The 17,186-nt window shown below is 44.0% G+C and overlaps 1 protein-coding gene across 1 annotated transcript in view; it reads left to right on the top strand.

The window, feature by feature from the left end:
* Nucleotides 1–17,186, top strand: part of BIN3 (bridging integrator 3) — a 55,317-nt gene that overhangs the window by 16,541 nt on the left and 21,590 nt on the right. The window contains exons 2-6 of the mRNA XM_065397763.1: nucleotides 1,218–1,266; nucleotides 9,316–9,356; nucleotides 9,888–9,949; nucleotides 14,136–14,272; nucleotides 14,848–14,888. Coding sequence (XP_065253835.1) covers nucleotides 1,218–1,266; nucleotides 9,316–9,356; nucleotides 9,888–9,949; nucleotides 14,136–14,272; nucleotides 14,848–14,888 — 330 coding nt within the window. The remainder of the gene's footprint in view (nucleotides 1–1,217; nucleotides 1,267–9,315; nucleotides 9,357–9,887; nucleotides 9,950–14,135; nucleotides 14,273–14,847; nucleotides 14,889–17,186) is intronic.

Below are 17,186 nucleotides of genomic sequence, written 5' to 3'. Positions count from 1 at the left end.
ATCAGCGTAGTTTGAATTAAAACTTTCCTCAACAACCCTTCAACCTGTAAATGAAACTGATTAGAGACATTTGTGAAACTGACTAGCCATTTTCACTCTGCAATACTGACAAAAATTAACTGGTTAAGAGATTAAATAATATAAACTAAATTAGATTTTTAAAATCAATTTTAGTAAAAAATGTGACAATTTGTTACTGTTTGCACAGGACCATTAGGGGACTTCTGCACCTTCTGTTTTGCATGTGGTACAGAACATTGTTTGAGACAGGATACCATTCCTGGATAAGGCTATTCCTTTTTAAAAAATATGTAACTGAATTCTCCCCATAGCTACACTAGCATAATATGCTGTAAACTGGGTTTAGTATAAACTGGGAGCATTATGGACCATGAATTTTAACCAGACAACATAAATTAGTCTAATACATTGAAAGCAATGGCTGAATTTTTGTGTTTTTATTACTTTGGTTATCAAGTGGGGAAAGAAACTTAATTATTTTAATTGCTTTATGACTATGACTACAACAATCTGACCGAGCCAAAAATGGATACATCGTGAGCACTCTTCACCTTCCAACTAGCTTATGGGGGGGGGGGGGAATAGCTCATCCAGATTGTACTCACAACCATATTAAGGTTTTTAAGAATGAAGGCTGTTCAGCTGGCAGGTGAGCCATCACTGCAGCTGTTGTAAGAAAAATCCTCTGAAGCAGCTCAAAACTCCAGACACTTGGGTGGTGGTTTTTGAGGGTCTTTCCCTCTCCCCCCCCCCCCCTCTTAATGTTCTCTTTGTAAATATTTGCAGTGTTTGATTCCTTCCTCCCCACCCTCGCCTCCCCTTTCAGATTTATTTTGAAATTTTGCACCACCTTCAGACCTTTGTGCTGCCAAGGAGTGCCTTGGACATCTAGAGCCCTTAGTTGTATTAATAGGACACTGACCGGAGGAAAAAGGGGGTTTTCACTGCTGGAGACCCAGCTGGCACTGCTGTTTGGGAAGATCACTGATGCCAGAGCTGAAGCCAACTCCAAAGGGAGATGTACTTTATCTTGAATGTAGTACCAGGATCTGGGATGTTATTCCACTGAAGCTGGCATCCAAAAATCCTTTTCTAAGAAAGAGCTTTGGGAACGTGTTTTTTGACTTTGTCGCATGTGAGGCCAGCTATTCTTGTTCGCTTACATATTCCTTATCTCTCCCTCCTCCCTTTTCCAGGATTCCGTTCAAGATTGGGCAGCCCAAGAAACAGATTGTACCCAAGACAGTGAGTAAACCAATTCCCCCTTTTTAGATCCAGTCTGTGATCATGTGGCTGGTGAGTCAAGCCAGCACTTTGACTCGTCCCATTTTTGTGTGTGTATGTGGGAGGGGAGTGTGAGTGAGCAGAACCTGTTGCTGTGTTTGACCATCACATCCTTGCGCTGTGGGTGAGGGGGAGTCCCAGCTACATGCAGTATTTTGGTCTCGGGATCTGTTTTTTAAGGGAGGGGGCTCTTTCATTCTGGCACAGTTTTCCTAGGAGATGACTGAACATGCTTCCTTCCTTCTTTCAGCAATGGCTTGTTTGTTCATCCTTTCTGAGCAGATGGAGGAGGGGGAGTGGTTCAGATCGCTGAATATAACTGTTTCCAAAGGAAAGCTTATCAGAGGAGGCTGAGATGCTTAGTACTCAGGCATGAATTAATTTGTGCTGCACAGCATTTGCTTTAAAAGAAAATTAAAAAAGCATTTTGTATTCTGATGAATTTGAAAGTCCTTTCCCAAGCGCTGTTTCTTGCAGCTGGCTGTGGTATTTTCCCTGCTTAAGCAGATGGTCCTTGTCCTGTGAAAGCTGTAGTGCTCACAGTAGCAATCCCTGAATTAACCTGCGTACCTGCTTTAAAAGAAGCGTCCTGATCGCTAGTGTGACAGAGACATTGGCTTTATAATTATAACTGCATTGGTGAACTAATCCCCTGTACAGACTAACATTCCTGATCCTTCCTCTGTGGGACTCCCACCACTGCTAATTCCTTAGGATGCGTGGGTTACTTGTATTAAGGTGTCAAAGATGCTTTTTGTGGCATGAAGTTTCCCCTTGAGATGGAGGGTTTACTCTGCCACTTCCCAATATTGATGAATTGTAATCTTTTATTTAAAGGATGGTGTCGTTCTGTGGTGTTGCAGAACGACAGTTTTCTGCTTCTGCTTCAGACTGGCAGTGCAAAATTTAAGCAAGGGACCTTTTTAAAGAACGGCAATGTTGAAACCCTAATGAGGGCCTTTGACTCCTTTTCACTCTTCTGTGGTCTTCCCAAGTTCTAGTGCTCCAGACCTCATGTGTTGAATGCTGCTCTCTGCAATCTCTGCAAAGAAATACAACCCCCAGCCTCAGGCAAATCCACTGGATCCCTGTTTATTTCAAGATCCAGTTCAAAATTACCCTTTATTTTTTGTTTTTAAATCCCTCATTGACTTTCTCTATCGGATTGCAGAGATCCTGACTGTCTCACTTCCTTACTTGCTCCATCCACCTATCTAGCACCGGTTTCTTCTCTGCTGGCGCAAGAGCCTTCTTCTACGCATCACCTGATGACTTGAACAGTGTTTTTGGACATTTCCGCCCCATCTGATTTTTGTCTCTCATATGAGTACATATTCTCTTTGTCTGCAGCTGTGAATTTCCCTTTCCCTGTGCCATAATGTATTGTTTAACTATATAAAGTGTTTCAGGATGCAGTTTGTCTGAAAGACCTTATACTACATAAAACTGTGTTGCTGCACATAGTGCCACACACCAAGGTCTCCACTATCACCTCTGAAGCTAGCCCTCCTAATGGTAGAGCAGGAGCCCAGATTGAACGAGAGTTAATATTTGAACCTACCAATCTCCCTTGAGAATCTGACCTTCAGATTTACACTCCTCTTAGTTTCAGGGTATGGAAGTGATGGGCAGCTTTGTAGCTAAGCTAGTTAGCGTAGACCTCCGAGTTTACCTCCCCCTTGCAGGCTGAGACATTCCATCTGTGTGGGCTTTTGTGAACAGCAGTACAATCTGCTTTAGCTCTCCATTTTATTCCAGATGTTGGCCTCTGGAGGCTTCTGCAGGAAGTGGGAAGGTGTGGCATCTCCAGGGCTCCATCCAGAGCTCATCAGAAGGGAAGCGGTTATGGAGAGGCTCTCCCACTCACAAGATTGTACCACAAAAAAAAGGGGGGGGGGCAGTTGTCAGAATTTAGCAGTTGGTTCCCACCAGAGCATGCTAATTCCAACACGGGGAGAGAGACAGAATCATTCTGACATGGCAGGCTTAGCTCACCAAAGCTTTTGTGATTAAAAGGCTCTAGTACTAGTAGGAGCACTGGAAAATAAGTTGACTGGGCTGCAGTAGGAATTAGTCATGACTCCTTGTGCCCACTCGCTGCTGATCCTTTGAAGAAGGGCAAAGTGTCAGCCACCGTGTAGCTCTTCAGATAGAAGGAAACCCCTGTAGGAAATATCAGCTGGTGAACTGAAGTGATCTCCCACCCCCCACACCCCCGGCATGTCACTACTTTGTTTCCACCTAAACCTGGGCAAATCCAATTCCAGACGGAATAATCTCTCCCCTCCTCTTCCCCTGAAAAGAGCATCTGTCACTGAGCTCGTACAGAGGCGAGGAGATTGGGTGGGAGGATCTAATATACAGAGAGGACCTGCTGTCAGGGGAACGATAGAGGACATAGTAACGCAGCCCAATTAAACTAATGCCCAGCGATAGGACCTAAACCTGTTAGAATTATATCTGTGTGCAGAATGTTTATTATTTAAATCCAGTACACAGTGGATGCCTCTTATAGTGGAGACAGTTCCCTTCTCTCTCCCCTTCCCCCCACCCCCAGGACAACTTCACTGTAAGCACAAGTTACACTGTTCAAGCTGCAGTGGAGTCCCAGCTAACTGAAGTTCATCTGGGTCACCCTGGGGTTGTACCATGCTCTTCAGTGGGGACTGGGTCATCTGAGTCGGCAGGTGGCTGAAAAGAATTGCAGCTTGTGCCTCTCCACAGTGAGCTGTGAGCCTGGAGCACAGCCTCCCACCACTGCCAGGCAAAGCAGGGGAAGCCAGTCAGCTCATTTTCTCTCTTGGAAGAAGGGAATCCAGAGCATAGCCGCCCCCAATAACCTTGGACGAGTTGGTCAGGGGTTCCCCACCTCAGTCTGCTCAATTCGGGGTGTATCCTTCCCCCACTGTGTTGCTGGCTGACCTTGAGTGAGTTGGCTGGGCATGATTGGCAGAGTGTATTCCAGAGCTCACAAACCTGGGTTGTAGACTTCAGAGTCTGCTCCCTTGATTTAGCCAAAGATTTTGGTGTTCCCTGAGACCTTTCGATAACTGAGCTTCATTAGAACAAGAATTCCATCCCAGCAAGTTTTCCATAATTAGTTTCCACTGCACATGACTAACATTTGAAATCTCTAATACCGGAGTAACAGCATTGGTGGGATGAAATTAACGGGCCTGGTGAATTAGGTGACTGTGTCTATTACACTCTCCCTTCCACCCCCTCTCATTAAAGCTGAAGCGGGTGAGTCCCATCCCTCTATTCTGAAGCTGCACATGATGCTCTTTGGGGAACGGCTTAGGAGCAGCATTGCTTTTGTGCACTGCTTATCCACCCATAGCCTTACTTAGAAGATGGGTAGGTGTGGCTTGTGGTTTGTGAAGTCCACGAAATCCTAGTCATGGGTGTACAGGCTCGTATTCCGGCTTCACTTCATTTCAGGATTATTTTGGCTCAAGGTACTCGACTGTCAGACACAAAGGGGTTATTATGTCTTGTGCTAATTGTTCTGCTGCACCCAATTTATGCACACAACTTGCATTGTCTAGGTGGGATCTTCGTTGTGTTTGATGGGATGGCACATACCCAGCAGAAGTTTGTGGTTATAATAAAACGTTTGGCTTAACTACACAATTTTTTCTCTTCCCTCTTGTTGCCAAGTCCCATTAAGGGAGTCTGAGTCCAATGGAATGATGCCATGTGGAAATCAAATAGCACCCTTCCTCCAGGAGAGTAAGAAGGCTCTTCACAGTACTGCCTTTCCATCCTCTTGTGGTGCTCATTGGTCTTGCATCATTTCCTCTCTACCACATTGCTGATTACAACAGCCCCTTTGAGTTACAAAGATTCTATCATGGCTGGAAAGCCCAAAGTTCGACCCCTTCTTGGATTTGTTACAAAGTCAATGTAATTCACTGGGGGGTTTTAAAGAGCACTTCAGTTAAAAGTCCTAAGTCTGCACTCGGGAGCAATCTTACAATAACTAACCAATGTGCATGGAACAAAAAGTATTTCAGTAAGGAAAACAGATTTTGGTTTCAAGCTTCCAAAAGTGAGTGAGGTGGGTTGGAGGGAGGAATTATTTGAATGTGGAAACTTACCTAGATGGTTTCTTTTCTTCAAAGTACCTCTAGTGCTCATTATTTTTAACTTGGTAATTCTATCAGTAGCTTTTTGCTTTACATGTCAGATGCCTACGGCCATTAAGTTTCCAGGCTGGTGAAATCTAAGTGAGAGCTGAAGCTGCTGGGTACTATGCATAACGTGCTTGGTGTACTGTTACCTTGCCCTCGCAGCCCACTGCATTTGTCTCTTTCATCCACCTGTTGCATCTTTACATAAACCCGGATTGTGAGCATTCTGGGGCAGGGACTTATTTGTGTCGCATGATGGTCCATGAGCCTCAGTTGGAGTCTCTGGGTGCTACCGTAATAGAAATATAATAATTAATAGTAGCTAGCAGAGGCACATGGGTGTGCAGAATGCAGTGACTGGTAGCCAACTGTTACTGTGGGGGTGAAACAAGACTAATGCTTGGGCAGCTGTCTCTGTATAAATGTCATTGGGGATGTGAGTGGGGAGGGGTGTTTGATGTGCTGCCTTGTGGAGAAGAGGATTCAGTCCCTGATATGCAGAGTGCACACAAGACGACTAGGCAGGGAACCCAAGAAAGACAGGGCAGGATGAGAGTTTGAGGAACACGTGTACTCCACATAGAAAAGTAACTTCTGTGTGAGAGTTGTGGCCTCCCTCATGTCAAATAGACTGAGATGCTTTTGTTTCACCCCCAGGCACTGCAGGTAGAGGGGAGAATTGAACAATAATGGGTAAATCAGCAAATGTCAGGAACCGCTCAGCATCTTTACATTCCGTTTCATCCCGAGCCTCCCCACCCTTTGCAACTAAGCCTAGAAAGAACTGATTGCTGACCAAATGAAAGGGAAATTCTTCTGAATAGTACATCTGCAACGGGATGGAGCTTCATGCTGAGAAAAGGGGGAATAATACCATCAGCCGTCAAAGGACTCGCGCCTGAGTCATGCCGGCCCCCTTTGGTTTGCAACCAGGACAGTTCACACAGACATATAAATAGAATGCAATAGTCTGGGGTTATTTTTACAGCCGGAACAACCATAGAAATATAGGGTGATTTTACTATGTGCTGGTTACCTGACCTGAAGGCACCAGCTGTCGTGGATTTTTGCAGAGCTGTGAACCAGGCATTGGCTCTGCAAGCTGCCCCCTCATTGATCCACCCTGTCCTGGAGGGACCAATTTTAGCAGCGAGAAAGGGAGATCAGTCTCTGGAGCTTTTCAGTCTACAGAGACAGCCAGTGTGGGTGCCAGTAATAGTGGTCTCTGTTGGCCTGGACACATATCCCCTTGGAATTTGACCGAAGCTCACCAAACTCACTACCTACCAAACAGCCATCAGATTGCAGTGACTCAGTCACTACTGACTTTGGGTGGATTTGAACCTCCAAACTCAGAAGATATTTAAGAAAGGGGGATTGCAAAAAATGAGGGTGACATTTACACCTGTAGGTCTCCACTTTAAAATGTTGGCCTTATAGCAATTGGAATTGAAAACCAAGGGGGGGATTTTATTAAATGTGTTGTTTCTTTAGCTATATTTTGTTGCTGTGAGTCTCGGTCTCAAATGCCTGGAGCAGCATGGAGTACATTTTTTAAAAAAATACTCTGGTTCATTCTAGTCTTGGCTGTGCGCAACGCTTTGCTGCCTGTTTAATAGTGTGGCAGCTTAACCACGAAAAAGAACCCAGTTTTGATCCCATGACAACAAAAGTACACGTTTACTCTTGGCTGGTCAGTTGAAATCCATGTGCTTTATTTGGTTGATAAGATGTGGAATGAATGTTTAAGTATGTGTTAAAACAGTCCACCTGGAATGAAAGCACCATGGAGTATCATAGCTCATTGGAGATTTTCTGTCAGACAGCAGATTGGAATAGGAAATCATTGATGTCATATTTGGAGAATACTTCTCTGCTTGGGTGACTTTTTTTTTAGCTTGTATACTCTTTGGGGCAGTGACTCTATCTTCATCTCTTTGGAAAGTGCCCAGCACACTGAGAACTGCAATTAAAATAATAAAATTGTTTTCTTTTCACCCCATGGTTTGGTGGATTTGTTTGCAATAGGGCCATGTATTAGAATTTGAGGGGCATGGAGAACCAGTGGTATCTTGAGGCTTAGAAGGGGGCCCTTGGTTACCTGAGCTGATGGAGACAGAGGGTATGGTACAGAGAATGTATAGTTTCATAGGAAGTGATCAGAAAAGAAGTGCTAAAATACAAAATTACCAATCCTTTGGGACAACTGCAGTAGTTAATCTGACTAAGAACTCAGCTGTAGCAGCCAGTAGCCACTGCCACCCCTTCAGTTGTGCATTCTCTAATGGAGCTTAAACTGCTTCAAACCCAGTTTCAAGTCTAAGGCTTGGAGCAGTCCGGATTCTGTGGTGGATTAGAACCTATGGATTAGAATGGGAGTTGGGAGGAGTGCTGGGGCACATCACACAGGCAAATCATAAGGGAAAAGGAGGAGGCCTAGAATACCAGTTACTGAAGCCTGAAGAGCCGATATTAGTGACATGGAAATACAAAATAGTTGCATGCAGAGAAGATAGATACTTAATAATCGGCAAAGGAGAGTGTGGAGTCCTTTAAATTTGGTGTCAAAGGAGAGAGGGGCATGCCCCAGGTCCCGTTCTCCATTACCATGGGTGAACGTATGCACACAGTGTTTCTGGACCCCCGAACAGAAACATTTCTCATATGACCTGCTCTTCTTCTGTAAACACCAAGCAGGGCTGTGTAAAGCGGACAGTACTGCATGTGTGTTCATGTGTCATGATACCTGTTGGGCTGCCACCTTTGTGTGCTTTTGGAACGGCTCCATTTATTTTGTCAGTTTCCAGTTCATGTGCCCTAGCATGTCCTCAGAGTGAACTGACACAGCTGGTGGCAATGACTTTTGCTCTAAAATGGTCTGGTCTGTCTACTAACAGAAAACACAGGTGTCACTTCTACTTTTGGGAAACGCTATAGCACCCACTTACTTGGGTCCATTGGGTATTTCTTGAATACAAATTTCACTACACTGAATACACTACACTCATATCTCCACCTTTCGACATTTCCCCTGATGCCTTAGAATGAAACTCAGAACTTTAGAATTTTGCTGGTGCAGGAAGATTCATGATGTTTCCTGATCTGAAATCCCAGTGAGCACTTTGGAACTAAATTAGGAGGAACCACCAAAAGTTTTGTTATTTAATACTCCAAATACTTTCAAGGTTTTAGGCTTCAGATCTTATTTAGGTCTTATATAGTTTACAAGCTAAACAAGTTCTGTATTTAGATTGTAATATCATCAGGGCAGGAACCTTGGGTAAAATTTTCAAAAGCATCCAAGTGATTTAGAAGTCCAGTGAGACTTAGCCCATGTCTATGCTCCGGGCACTACAGTGGCACACTACAGCTGTGCTACTAAAGCACTGTATTGTGGATGCTTCCTACATCAATGGAAAAGGTTTTTCCATCTATGTAAATAACCCACTTTCCCGAGTGGCGGCAGCTGGGTTGACAGAAGAATTCTGTTGACCTAGCCACGTCTACACCCGGGACTAGATCTGCTTAACAGCGGCTCTCAAAGGTGTGAATTTTTACCACCCCTGAGTGATGTAGCTAGTTTGATCTAAATTTTAAGTATAGACCAGGCCTTAGGGCTCCTAAGTGCTTAAAACTCTTTTAAAAATGGGACTTAGGTGCTTTGAAAATGTTACCCGTTATCCTCATGTTTGTCTCTAAAGTGCCTAGCATGCTGTTGACACTATATAAATAGTAATAGCTTGACATGTATCTGTTGATACTTGCAGATCATTCCAGTTCGTACTTTCCGCTGGGAGGACAGGGGCCTGGGTGGATTTTTTTGAATTGTGCTCTAATGTGTTTGAGCTGATGTGGTTTCTCTTTCTCCTTCCCCCAGGTGGAGAGAGACTTCGAAAGGGAATATGGGAAACTTCAGCAGTAAGTGTTAACCAGTTTGGGGATGATCACGGATCTGCTTTTCACCCAACTTAATCTTATTGCATCTTTCCTTGTGTTGCTCAGCAGCTTGTTCTCCCGCTGAGTGCATTGTAATTTTGTAATGGTTTAGATCAGTGTTTCTCAGTCAGTGGTCGCAACCTGTGGGGGGTCATGAGGTATTGACAATTTTATTACAATTCTAAAGCAAAGAAAAGAAAATGTCCAGAATATCTTCAGGGAGTCCAAAACCATCAACGTTTGTAAGGTCTAATGTTGTAGTTGTAGTAACTGTTATATTGTATGGACCTATATCTGATATGTTTACTATAAAAGTAAGAGTTAAAACGTAAGGGTCATGTGGAGATGTGGGAGGTCACTTGAAATTAGTTATATGGTTAAACAGCATTATACATAATAGAAACGTGTCCAGTTGCCTTTTAACTACCAGCTGGCCTGTTGGCATAGTTGTCATGTATATGTTTGTTTATTTTTTAAAGATTCAGAACTTAGTCTTACTCTTTCCTATTTCAGGCTGGAAGATCAGACCAAGAAACTGCAGAAGGACATGAAGAAGAGCACAGATGCAGATGTGGGTATGTAACAATGTGAGGCACAGATTGGGAATCAGGCCATTAAAAGAGTAAGTGACTTTCTCAGGATCATAGGAAGCCTGTGACAGAGCTGGAGACTGAACCCAGATCGCTTGAGTTCCAGTTCAGTCCCTTAGGTACAAGACAGTCCTCTTGAGGGCTCCTAAACTATTACTTACCCAGAGTCATATAGTGAGTCCATTGGCTGAGCCAAGAATAGAACCTCATTCTCCTGAGCCCCAGCTTGCTGTGTGACCTTGGCCAAGTCTCTTCACCTCTCTGTGGCTCAGTTTCTGCCTTTGAAAATTTGGGATCATTCTTATTTGTATTAGGGTAGCGCCTGAAGGGCCCAGCTGAGAATGAGGCCCCCTTGGATTGGTCACTGTATCCTCACATAGCGAGAGACATTGTAAAGCACTATGTAAGTGCTAAGTGTGTGCATTTCATTTATATCACTTTGCCAACTTAATGGCTCACATGTAAGAGTAACCCTGCGAGTTCTGCCTAATAGTTGGCTTGGTCTTGCTGCAGTGGACTAGGTAGGAAGCAATAAACAAGTAGTCTCTTCATGTCACTGCCCCAGCTGTTTGCTTCTGCGAGGTCAGAGAGTGACATCTGCTGTGCAGGTGTGCGTCCCTCCTGCACATGGGGTCCTGCTGCTCACTTAGCAGTTTCGCCAGTAGGAACCCAATCTGACCGCATCACACAATACGGGGTTTAAACAAACATGGGTAAGATGAAAAGACTAGACAATCTGAAGGAAGAGACACTGGGGGAAGTGGAGATTAGTGATTGCCAGTTACTGAAGCGAGCTGAGCAGCCTTCTGGAACATGCAGAAAAGAGCTGTTTTAAACAGAGATGGCTTTTTTGCAGCACAGAGATTGGAGCAGTCTCTATTTTTATTGGCCCGCTGGGCATTGGAGCCAAGTCAAATTACATGAGTAGGCAGGTGAGGGCTGGTCCAATCTCCACAAGCACCTCACGGTGACTTGATTTATGAAGAGACAGGTATGCTAAAAAGAACCCACATTTTGCTGCCTGCCAGCAGTAGGACAGGAGGATACATAGCTACACACACAGCACCATCATCACCGGGGGGGAGGGATAGCTCAGTGGTTTGAGCATTGGTCTACTAAACCCAGGGTTATGAGTTCAATTCTCAAGGGGGATATTTAGGGATCTGGGTCAAAAATCTGTCTGGGGTTTGGTCCTGCTTTGAGCGGGGGTTGGACTTGATGACCTCCTGAGGTCCCTTCCAACCCTGATATTCTATGTTTCTATCATAGACATGAACAACAAATGCTGCAAGGAAAAAAACCCTTCCAAGGTGAAAGCTTCTCTCCCTGGGACATTGTTCATTATCAGGGCTCCTCTGGCAAGTTTTTCCTTGTAAAGGATTCCCCTCCCCTCCCTTTCAGTGGGTGTTTTTATATGGAGCATTTCAAGCCCCAGAGGAGCTGTGGGAGGACTCTCCTTTTCCGTTCTGCTTCATGGCAGGGTTGCAAATTAGTCCAGGCCCTGTCCAGATCCGGTATGAGCTGATTTCTCATTTAAAGGCATGAAATCCTGAATAAGGGGAGAATTTTAAACTTGGTGCCAGTGAATAAAGAGTGTCCCAGTCCATAGAGATGGAGAACAGATGCCTGAACAGGCATTCAGGCCCTCTGGAGGCTTCCCTCGCCCCGCAATATCTGAGTAACAGAGAGATGAAGAGATAACTGTAGTTAGTTAGCTAATGAGTAGTTCCCATGTCCAGCAGAAGTCTGGCAGTGCATCAGCTCTGCTGCTGTTCTTCCTAGTGTCTTATTTCTTCCATTGTATCTGAGTGTCGAGGGGGTTGATTGTTCACTCTGACTGTAAACATTCACCAGCACGTTTCACCTAGTCAGCCCAATCCATGTTCTGCCAACAATAGATACACACTCTGAAATAAGCAGACACTTTCTCAGATACACCAGTTTTCCTGGGGTACTTGGATGCTGCCGTGCCAGTTTTAGCAGCATGGCTGGGAAAGGTGATCCAAACCTCAGTAAGAATTACCTGCAACGCTGTGCTGTGGTTGAGGGTCACTCAGCATCTCCATCACTTGTCTCCCTTTCCAGAGGGGAGGTGGCTTTAAGGAGCAGGGATTTTTTATTTATTTTTTTGTAATAAAAGTCCTCTCTTTTTGAAATAAAATATAACTGCCTCATTAGACCACAAATCCTGCTCTGGATTTGGTGTGCAGGTGGATGCTGTCTTAAGTATACAATGGTAGCTTTATCTTGCTTTGAATAACCAGCGATGGCCTACGGTCACTTTTTCTAATATTAATAATACTCAGCACTTTAAATTTGCAAAGTACCATGCAAACATTTAACCACTTCCTCCTCCAAGTCTCCCCCTTCCCCCTGTTGTACAGATGAAGACACGGTGGTACAGAGAGGAGAGAAATGACTTGCCCAAAGCCACACAGCAAATCAATGGCAGAGTAGGGACTAGAACCCAGGAATCTTGATTCCCAGCCTCTGAGAATCTGTCTGACTATTGCCTGCCATCACTCACTATCCTAATTGTATTAAGTCCCAGCTCTCTGCATTTTGGGGGCACATAGTAATTTCTCTTCCAGCTAAAGAGTTCTACTGTTTTTCGCCCAGTCCTGTTTTGGCACAAATCCTTCCTCAGATGTGGTCTCACATGAGGTTTCTGTCCCATCTGCCTAAAGGTTTAAATGTTTAAACCCTTAATGTTTGAATAATAGTCGGATATGGTAGCTTTGTTATTCCATAGTGAGTGTCTCATGAGCTTTCCAGCCATCGGAACATGAATTCTGAGCTTTATGTATAATTGCGTATAACCTTTAAATCAGAGCATTTAATCTCTTGATTTGTGATCTTAAGCCCCATCATTGAGGATGACTTTAATTCAGACATTAAAAGTTTGTACAGTGATAGTCTTTAAAAAACTCCTCTGCGCTACTGTACAAAAGAGTCTGGCCTTCAGATCCTTAACTGGAATAACTTATAGCAACATTACTGGGAAAAGAGACAGAGATTTCTGGATAGTTATGCTCTTTTTACTTACATATTGGCTTTTCTGTTTTATTCATCTTCCTACGTTATATTCCAGTTATTTACCGTGAACGTCGTTCAGCCTGTTGCTGTACGAACTCTTCATTGATCTCGCATCTTATCCTTCTACAGTGGTGTGTGTGGGGAGGACGCTGCAGGGTCTTTGTCCTGAATTTTCTTCGTTGAAAAATGAGGCCAGTTGATTGGATAGAAAAGAAGAAATGCTTGTAAATCTAAAAGAAAGCAAAAGGGTCTTGATGCAATGAAAGTTGCGTCTGAGTTCAGTGGTGGTCCCGGGGGTCCCTGCTAGCCTTAAATTCTGTGACTCTCTGGTGGCCAAGGGGCCAGTTCACAACTGCCACAGCAGATGGCCCTCTTGTTGGCAGTCTCAGCAGAGAGGTCTTTGCCTATGGAGGGGTGTGCTGAGGACCCATTGCTAGCAAATGGTTCCCTCTGGAAGAAAACTCAGGCTCATTGGTGACAAGCTTGCACTACTTCTGCTCATGCTGTACCTGTTTTGCAGGTGAATAAAGGAAAATGCTGCTACTTACTTTTCTTCCTTCTCCAGCCTTGTCAGTCTGGCCCCTTTCCCCCAGCACTAAATCCACTTAAAATATGTATCTTTGTAAAGCTTTTTTGGAAGACTTAATGGACTGTGCTTTTTCTCATTGTGGAGGAGCTACAATGAGACAGAGCAATGCTTAATAGTCTGTTAAAAAAAAGCAGATGTATAAAAAAATGTCAAAAAAGCTGTCTACATTATTTTTAAAAGAAAGTTATGCTTTTGTTAGTCTGGTATTATTTCTGGCAGCATCGCATCTTGCATTTAAATGGTCCACATTTAACCTGTATAAAAACTATTCTCTCAGTGTTTACATGAAAAAATCAGTACCTCTCTCTTAATCTTCTCTCTTAACCTCCAACTTGTGTCCCTGGAAAGTTTAGGTGCTGAACTAAGTGCCTTAGTGGCTGAATATTTAGGTTTGTGTCCCAGACCGTCTTTTGTAGAACTGGGATAATGAATTAGTTCCAGCAAACCTGGATTATTTTGCAAGTGCCTGTCCTGTTATGCAACTCTGTGTCACTGACGGACCTTCTCTTCTTCTTTTACATGCTCTTGGGTCCCATCGTACTGCAGCCATGTCGAAATCAGCCGTGAAAATCTCTTCAGACCTGTTGTCCAACCCGCTCTGCGAGCAAGACCCCGATTTCCTGACGATGGTAACAGCCCTGGACACTGCCATGAAGAGAATGGACTCTTTCAACCAAGAGAAGGTGAGTGTGGGTTTTACTGAAGTGGGGAGGAGGAGGGGATGGGAACTTGTGCTCTGTGTGTGTGTGTGTATCTGCTCCATATAGGTGAACTCTCCCCTACCCCTTCCCTTTCTTCTCTCAGCCTAGGAGGGTCCCCAGATTAATTTATCATATCCTGGGACACTTCAGATGAAAATAGATGCATGTGCCTCCACCTGGAGCCAATCAGGGCTAGTCCTTAAACTGACTAGAGAGAGTTCTATAGAGTAACATGAAGTCCTTTCTCTCATCCCCACTCCACGGAGGACCAAGTGCGCTGCCCTCACAGCACGTCCTGTCTTTGCTGGTTTGGGAGCACAGGACCAGAGTTGTGTCCCAGTGCTGCCAGTTGCACTGGAAACTTCATTTCAGCTCCAGAGCACAGGAGGTTGTGGGGTGAGGATTTGATGAAGATGATGATGATGTTGTTAATTTGTACTCTGGTAGCACCTCGAGGCCTGAGCCCTGGTATGGAAGATGCTGCACAAATGTATAACTTAGTTCAAACAGGCTTCTTCAACAACATTTGTTTGTAACAATCTCTTTTCTTCCAATAGGTGAACCAAATCCAAAAGACGGTGATAGAGCCCTTGAAAAAGTAAGTAGCAGCATTTTCCTATGAGCAGAATCAAGTGCTCTCAGTAGTCATGTTCCTTAGAGACGTGCATCATTTAAAGGGACAGTGTCAGGTTTAAAATCATAATCCTTCCAAAAGCAAATAATCTTTCACAGCCTCCATACAAGAAGGTATCGTCCCTATTTTACAGTGAGAAGACTGAGGCACAGGGAGGTTAAGTGATTTGACCAAGTCCAGGCTGTTAGCCTGTGGCACAGCTGGAAAAAGAGCCCGAATCTCTTAGTTCCTGATCTTGTACTTCAATCTGCCAAATGCACTTAACTGTGTTTCACAAAACACCTGAAGTTATTAAAAACTTGAAAGCACTTAAAACATCCAGTCTATCTCCATCTGTGCTGTTGGTTACTTGCTACATTTTGCTGGGCTTGAAGGAGGAAAATGGACTAGTCAGTTTCATTTGCTTTCTAATCCGTTTCAGTCTCTGGTCCTTAGGAAGTTGCAGTGCAGTCTAATGCATTGCTGCCGCTTTGGGGCTACAGATGCTAGAGGTGAATGTTTCCTTTGGAAATTTAAAAAAGGGAATTTTCAGAAATACTTTGTTCCTCTTAATTTTAGTTAAAAGCGTTTTTTCAACACCTAAATTTTGGGCCAGATTTGACCCGCCAGTGTCTCTGAAATTTGTTCAAGGAGAAGCTAGGAAGTAAAGACCTCACACAGAAATATACATGGCATGACGTATCACAGTCAGATAAAAGCCTTGAGGGAACTGAGTCTGTGAAGCTCCGCAAAAGCATCCCACCGAGCCTTAGCAGAGCAGGTGGATTTTGGCACTGAGTCAGTGTTTGGTGCTCACCATGGAGGCAGGGATTTAATAATGAATCCATTGGCATAGAAGCCACCCACTGACTTATTTTCTATAGACAATTTCCTTCGTGGGGGGGGGGGGGAAGGATCCCATGAGGATCAGACCATGAGTCACCTGACCCTCTGCTGCCATGGGAGGGGGTTGAATTTGGTGTTGTTTCTTTCCATGAGCTGTAGAGCTTACATGAAAAAGCTGGTCTTCCTAGGAGTTGTTTGCTTTTCTAGGGCCTGATCCTGCACCCACTAAAATCAATGCCAGAATTTCCATTGGCTTCAGTCAGTCCAAGCTCAGAGGCTGAACGCGCTGGTCTGCAGTCACTTGACATTTTGGTTCCTTTACCTTGAGAATACCACCTCCCCTGTTGCAGGATCACTGCATTCCCGCCACACTTTGCTAATGGCAAGAAGTTACCTTGTGTCTTACAGTGTGTCATAACCCACTGATGCATCGTCTCTGTAGGGATCTTGTCATCCATGGAACTCTTAAATGTTCATTTCTGTGCAAGTCCCACCAGCGTTGGCAGGAGTTGTAAGTGAGACTATACCCCTAAAAGTTAAAGGAGAATTTCATTTAGTGCAGCAAAATGTCTTCAGAAGTCCCTAGATTCTTTATTTTATTACAATAACAGAGAGAGAGAGAGAGAAACGAAAATCATTTGACTTTAATAAGACAGTAAGTGATGCAAATTGCTGAATAACAATTTTAGTTTACATTTGACATCTGGGGTTTGGGTGGTGGTTGTTTTTTTGCTTATTGTTGTTTAATCCCAAGTCTGAAAGTAAACCAACATATACCACTCTAAGCATAGGGCTGCCCTGGATTTTTATTGTGGGGGGGCATGCTGACTTGAGTTTTGCTTTTGTAGCTTACACTATAACCAGATATTCTTGATTATTAAAAAAAACAAACCTCCTATGGTGGAATTGTGTTGCTTATTAGGTAGATAGTCCTCAGCATGAAAGATACAACAACTTTGTCTTCTGGCATTCTATTAAAACCGTCTCATTTAATTGTCAAGAAATAGATCTTAGCTTAAACTAGCCATGTGGGTTCCATGTGACTGTCTTTTTGTTCTGTGTACAGCACCTAGCACAGCGGGGTCCTGGTCCCTGGCTGGGGCTCCTAGGCGCGACAGTACTGCAAATAATAATAATCATGTATCCATATAAGAAAGATCCCTTCCATCCCACCTTGAGTTCTGAGGTAGCCAGCTTTCAGGCTAAGTAGATTCAGACCAAGACATTGTTTGGGTGCAAGAAGTCTAGAGAAATTCTGGAATCGCACTGAAAGCAGTGTTGGTGATTCAGCTGACGTTCTTCCTTTGGCCCCAAGGGTTGTGGTGGTGAGCTCTGTGTGGTCATGAGATGTAAAATGCAATTCCTGACCACTTGTCATTAAAGCACTTTTGTAGGATTTACGGTTGTTTACCCCAGTGTCCTGACTACATATTCCAG

The sequence above is a fragment of the Emys orbicularis genome, chromosome 2 (assembly GCF_028017835.1).
Source record: "Emys orbicularis isolate rEmyOrb1 chromosome 2, rEmyOrb1.hap1, whole genome shotgun sequence".
Classification (NCBI taxonomy): domain Eukaryota; kingdom Metazoa; phylum Chordata; order Testudines; family Emydidae; genus Emys; species Emys orbicularis.
This window is presented reverse-complemented; position numbering and strand designations above follow the sequence as displayed.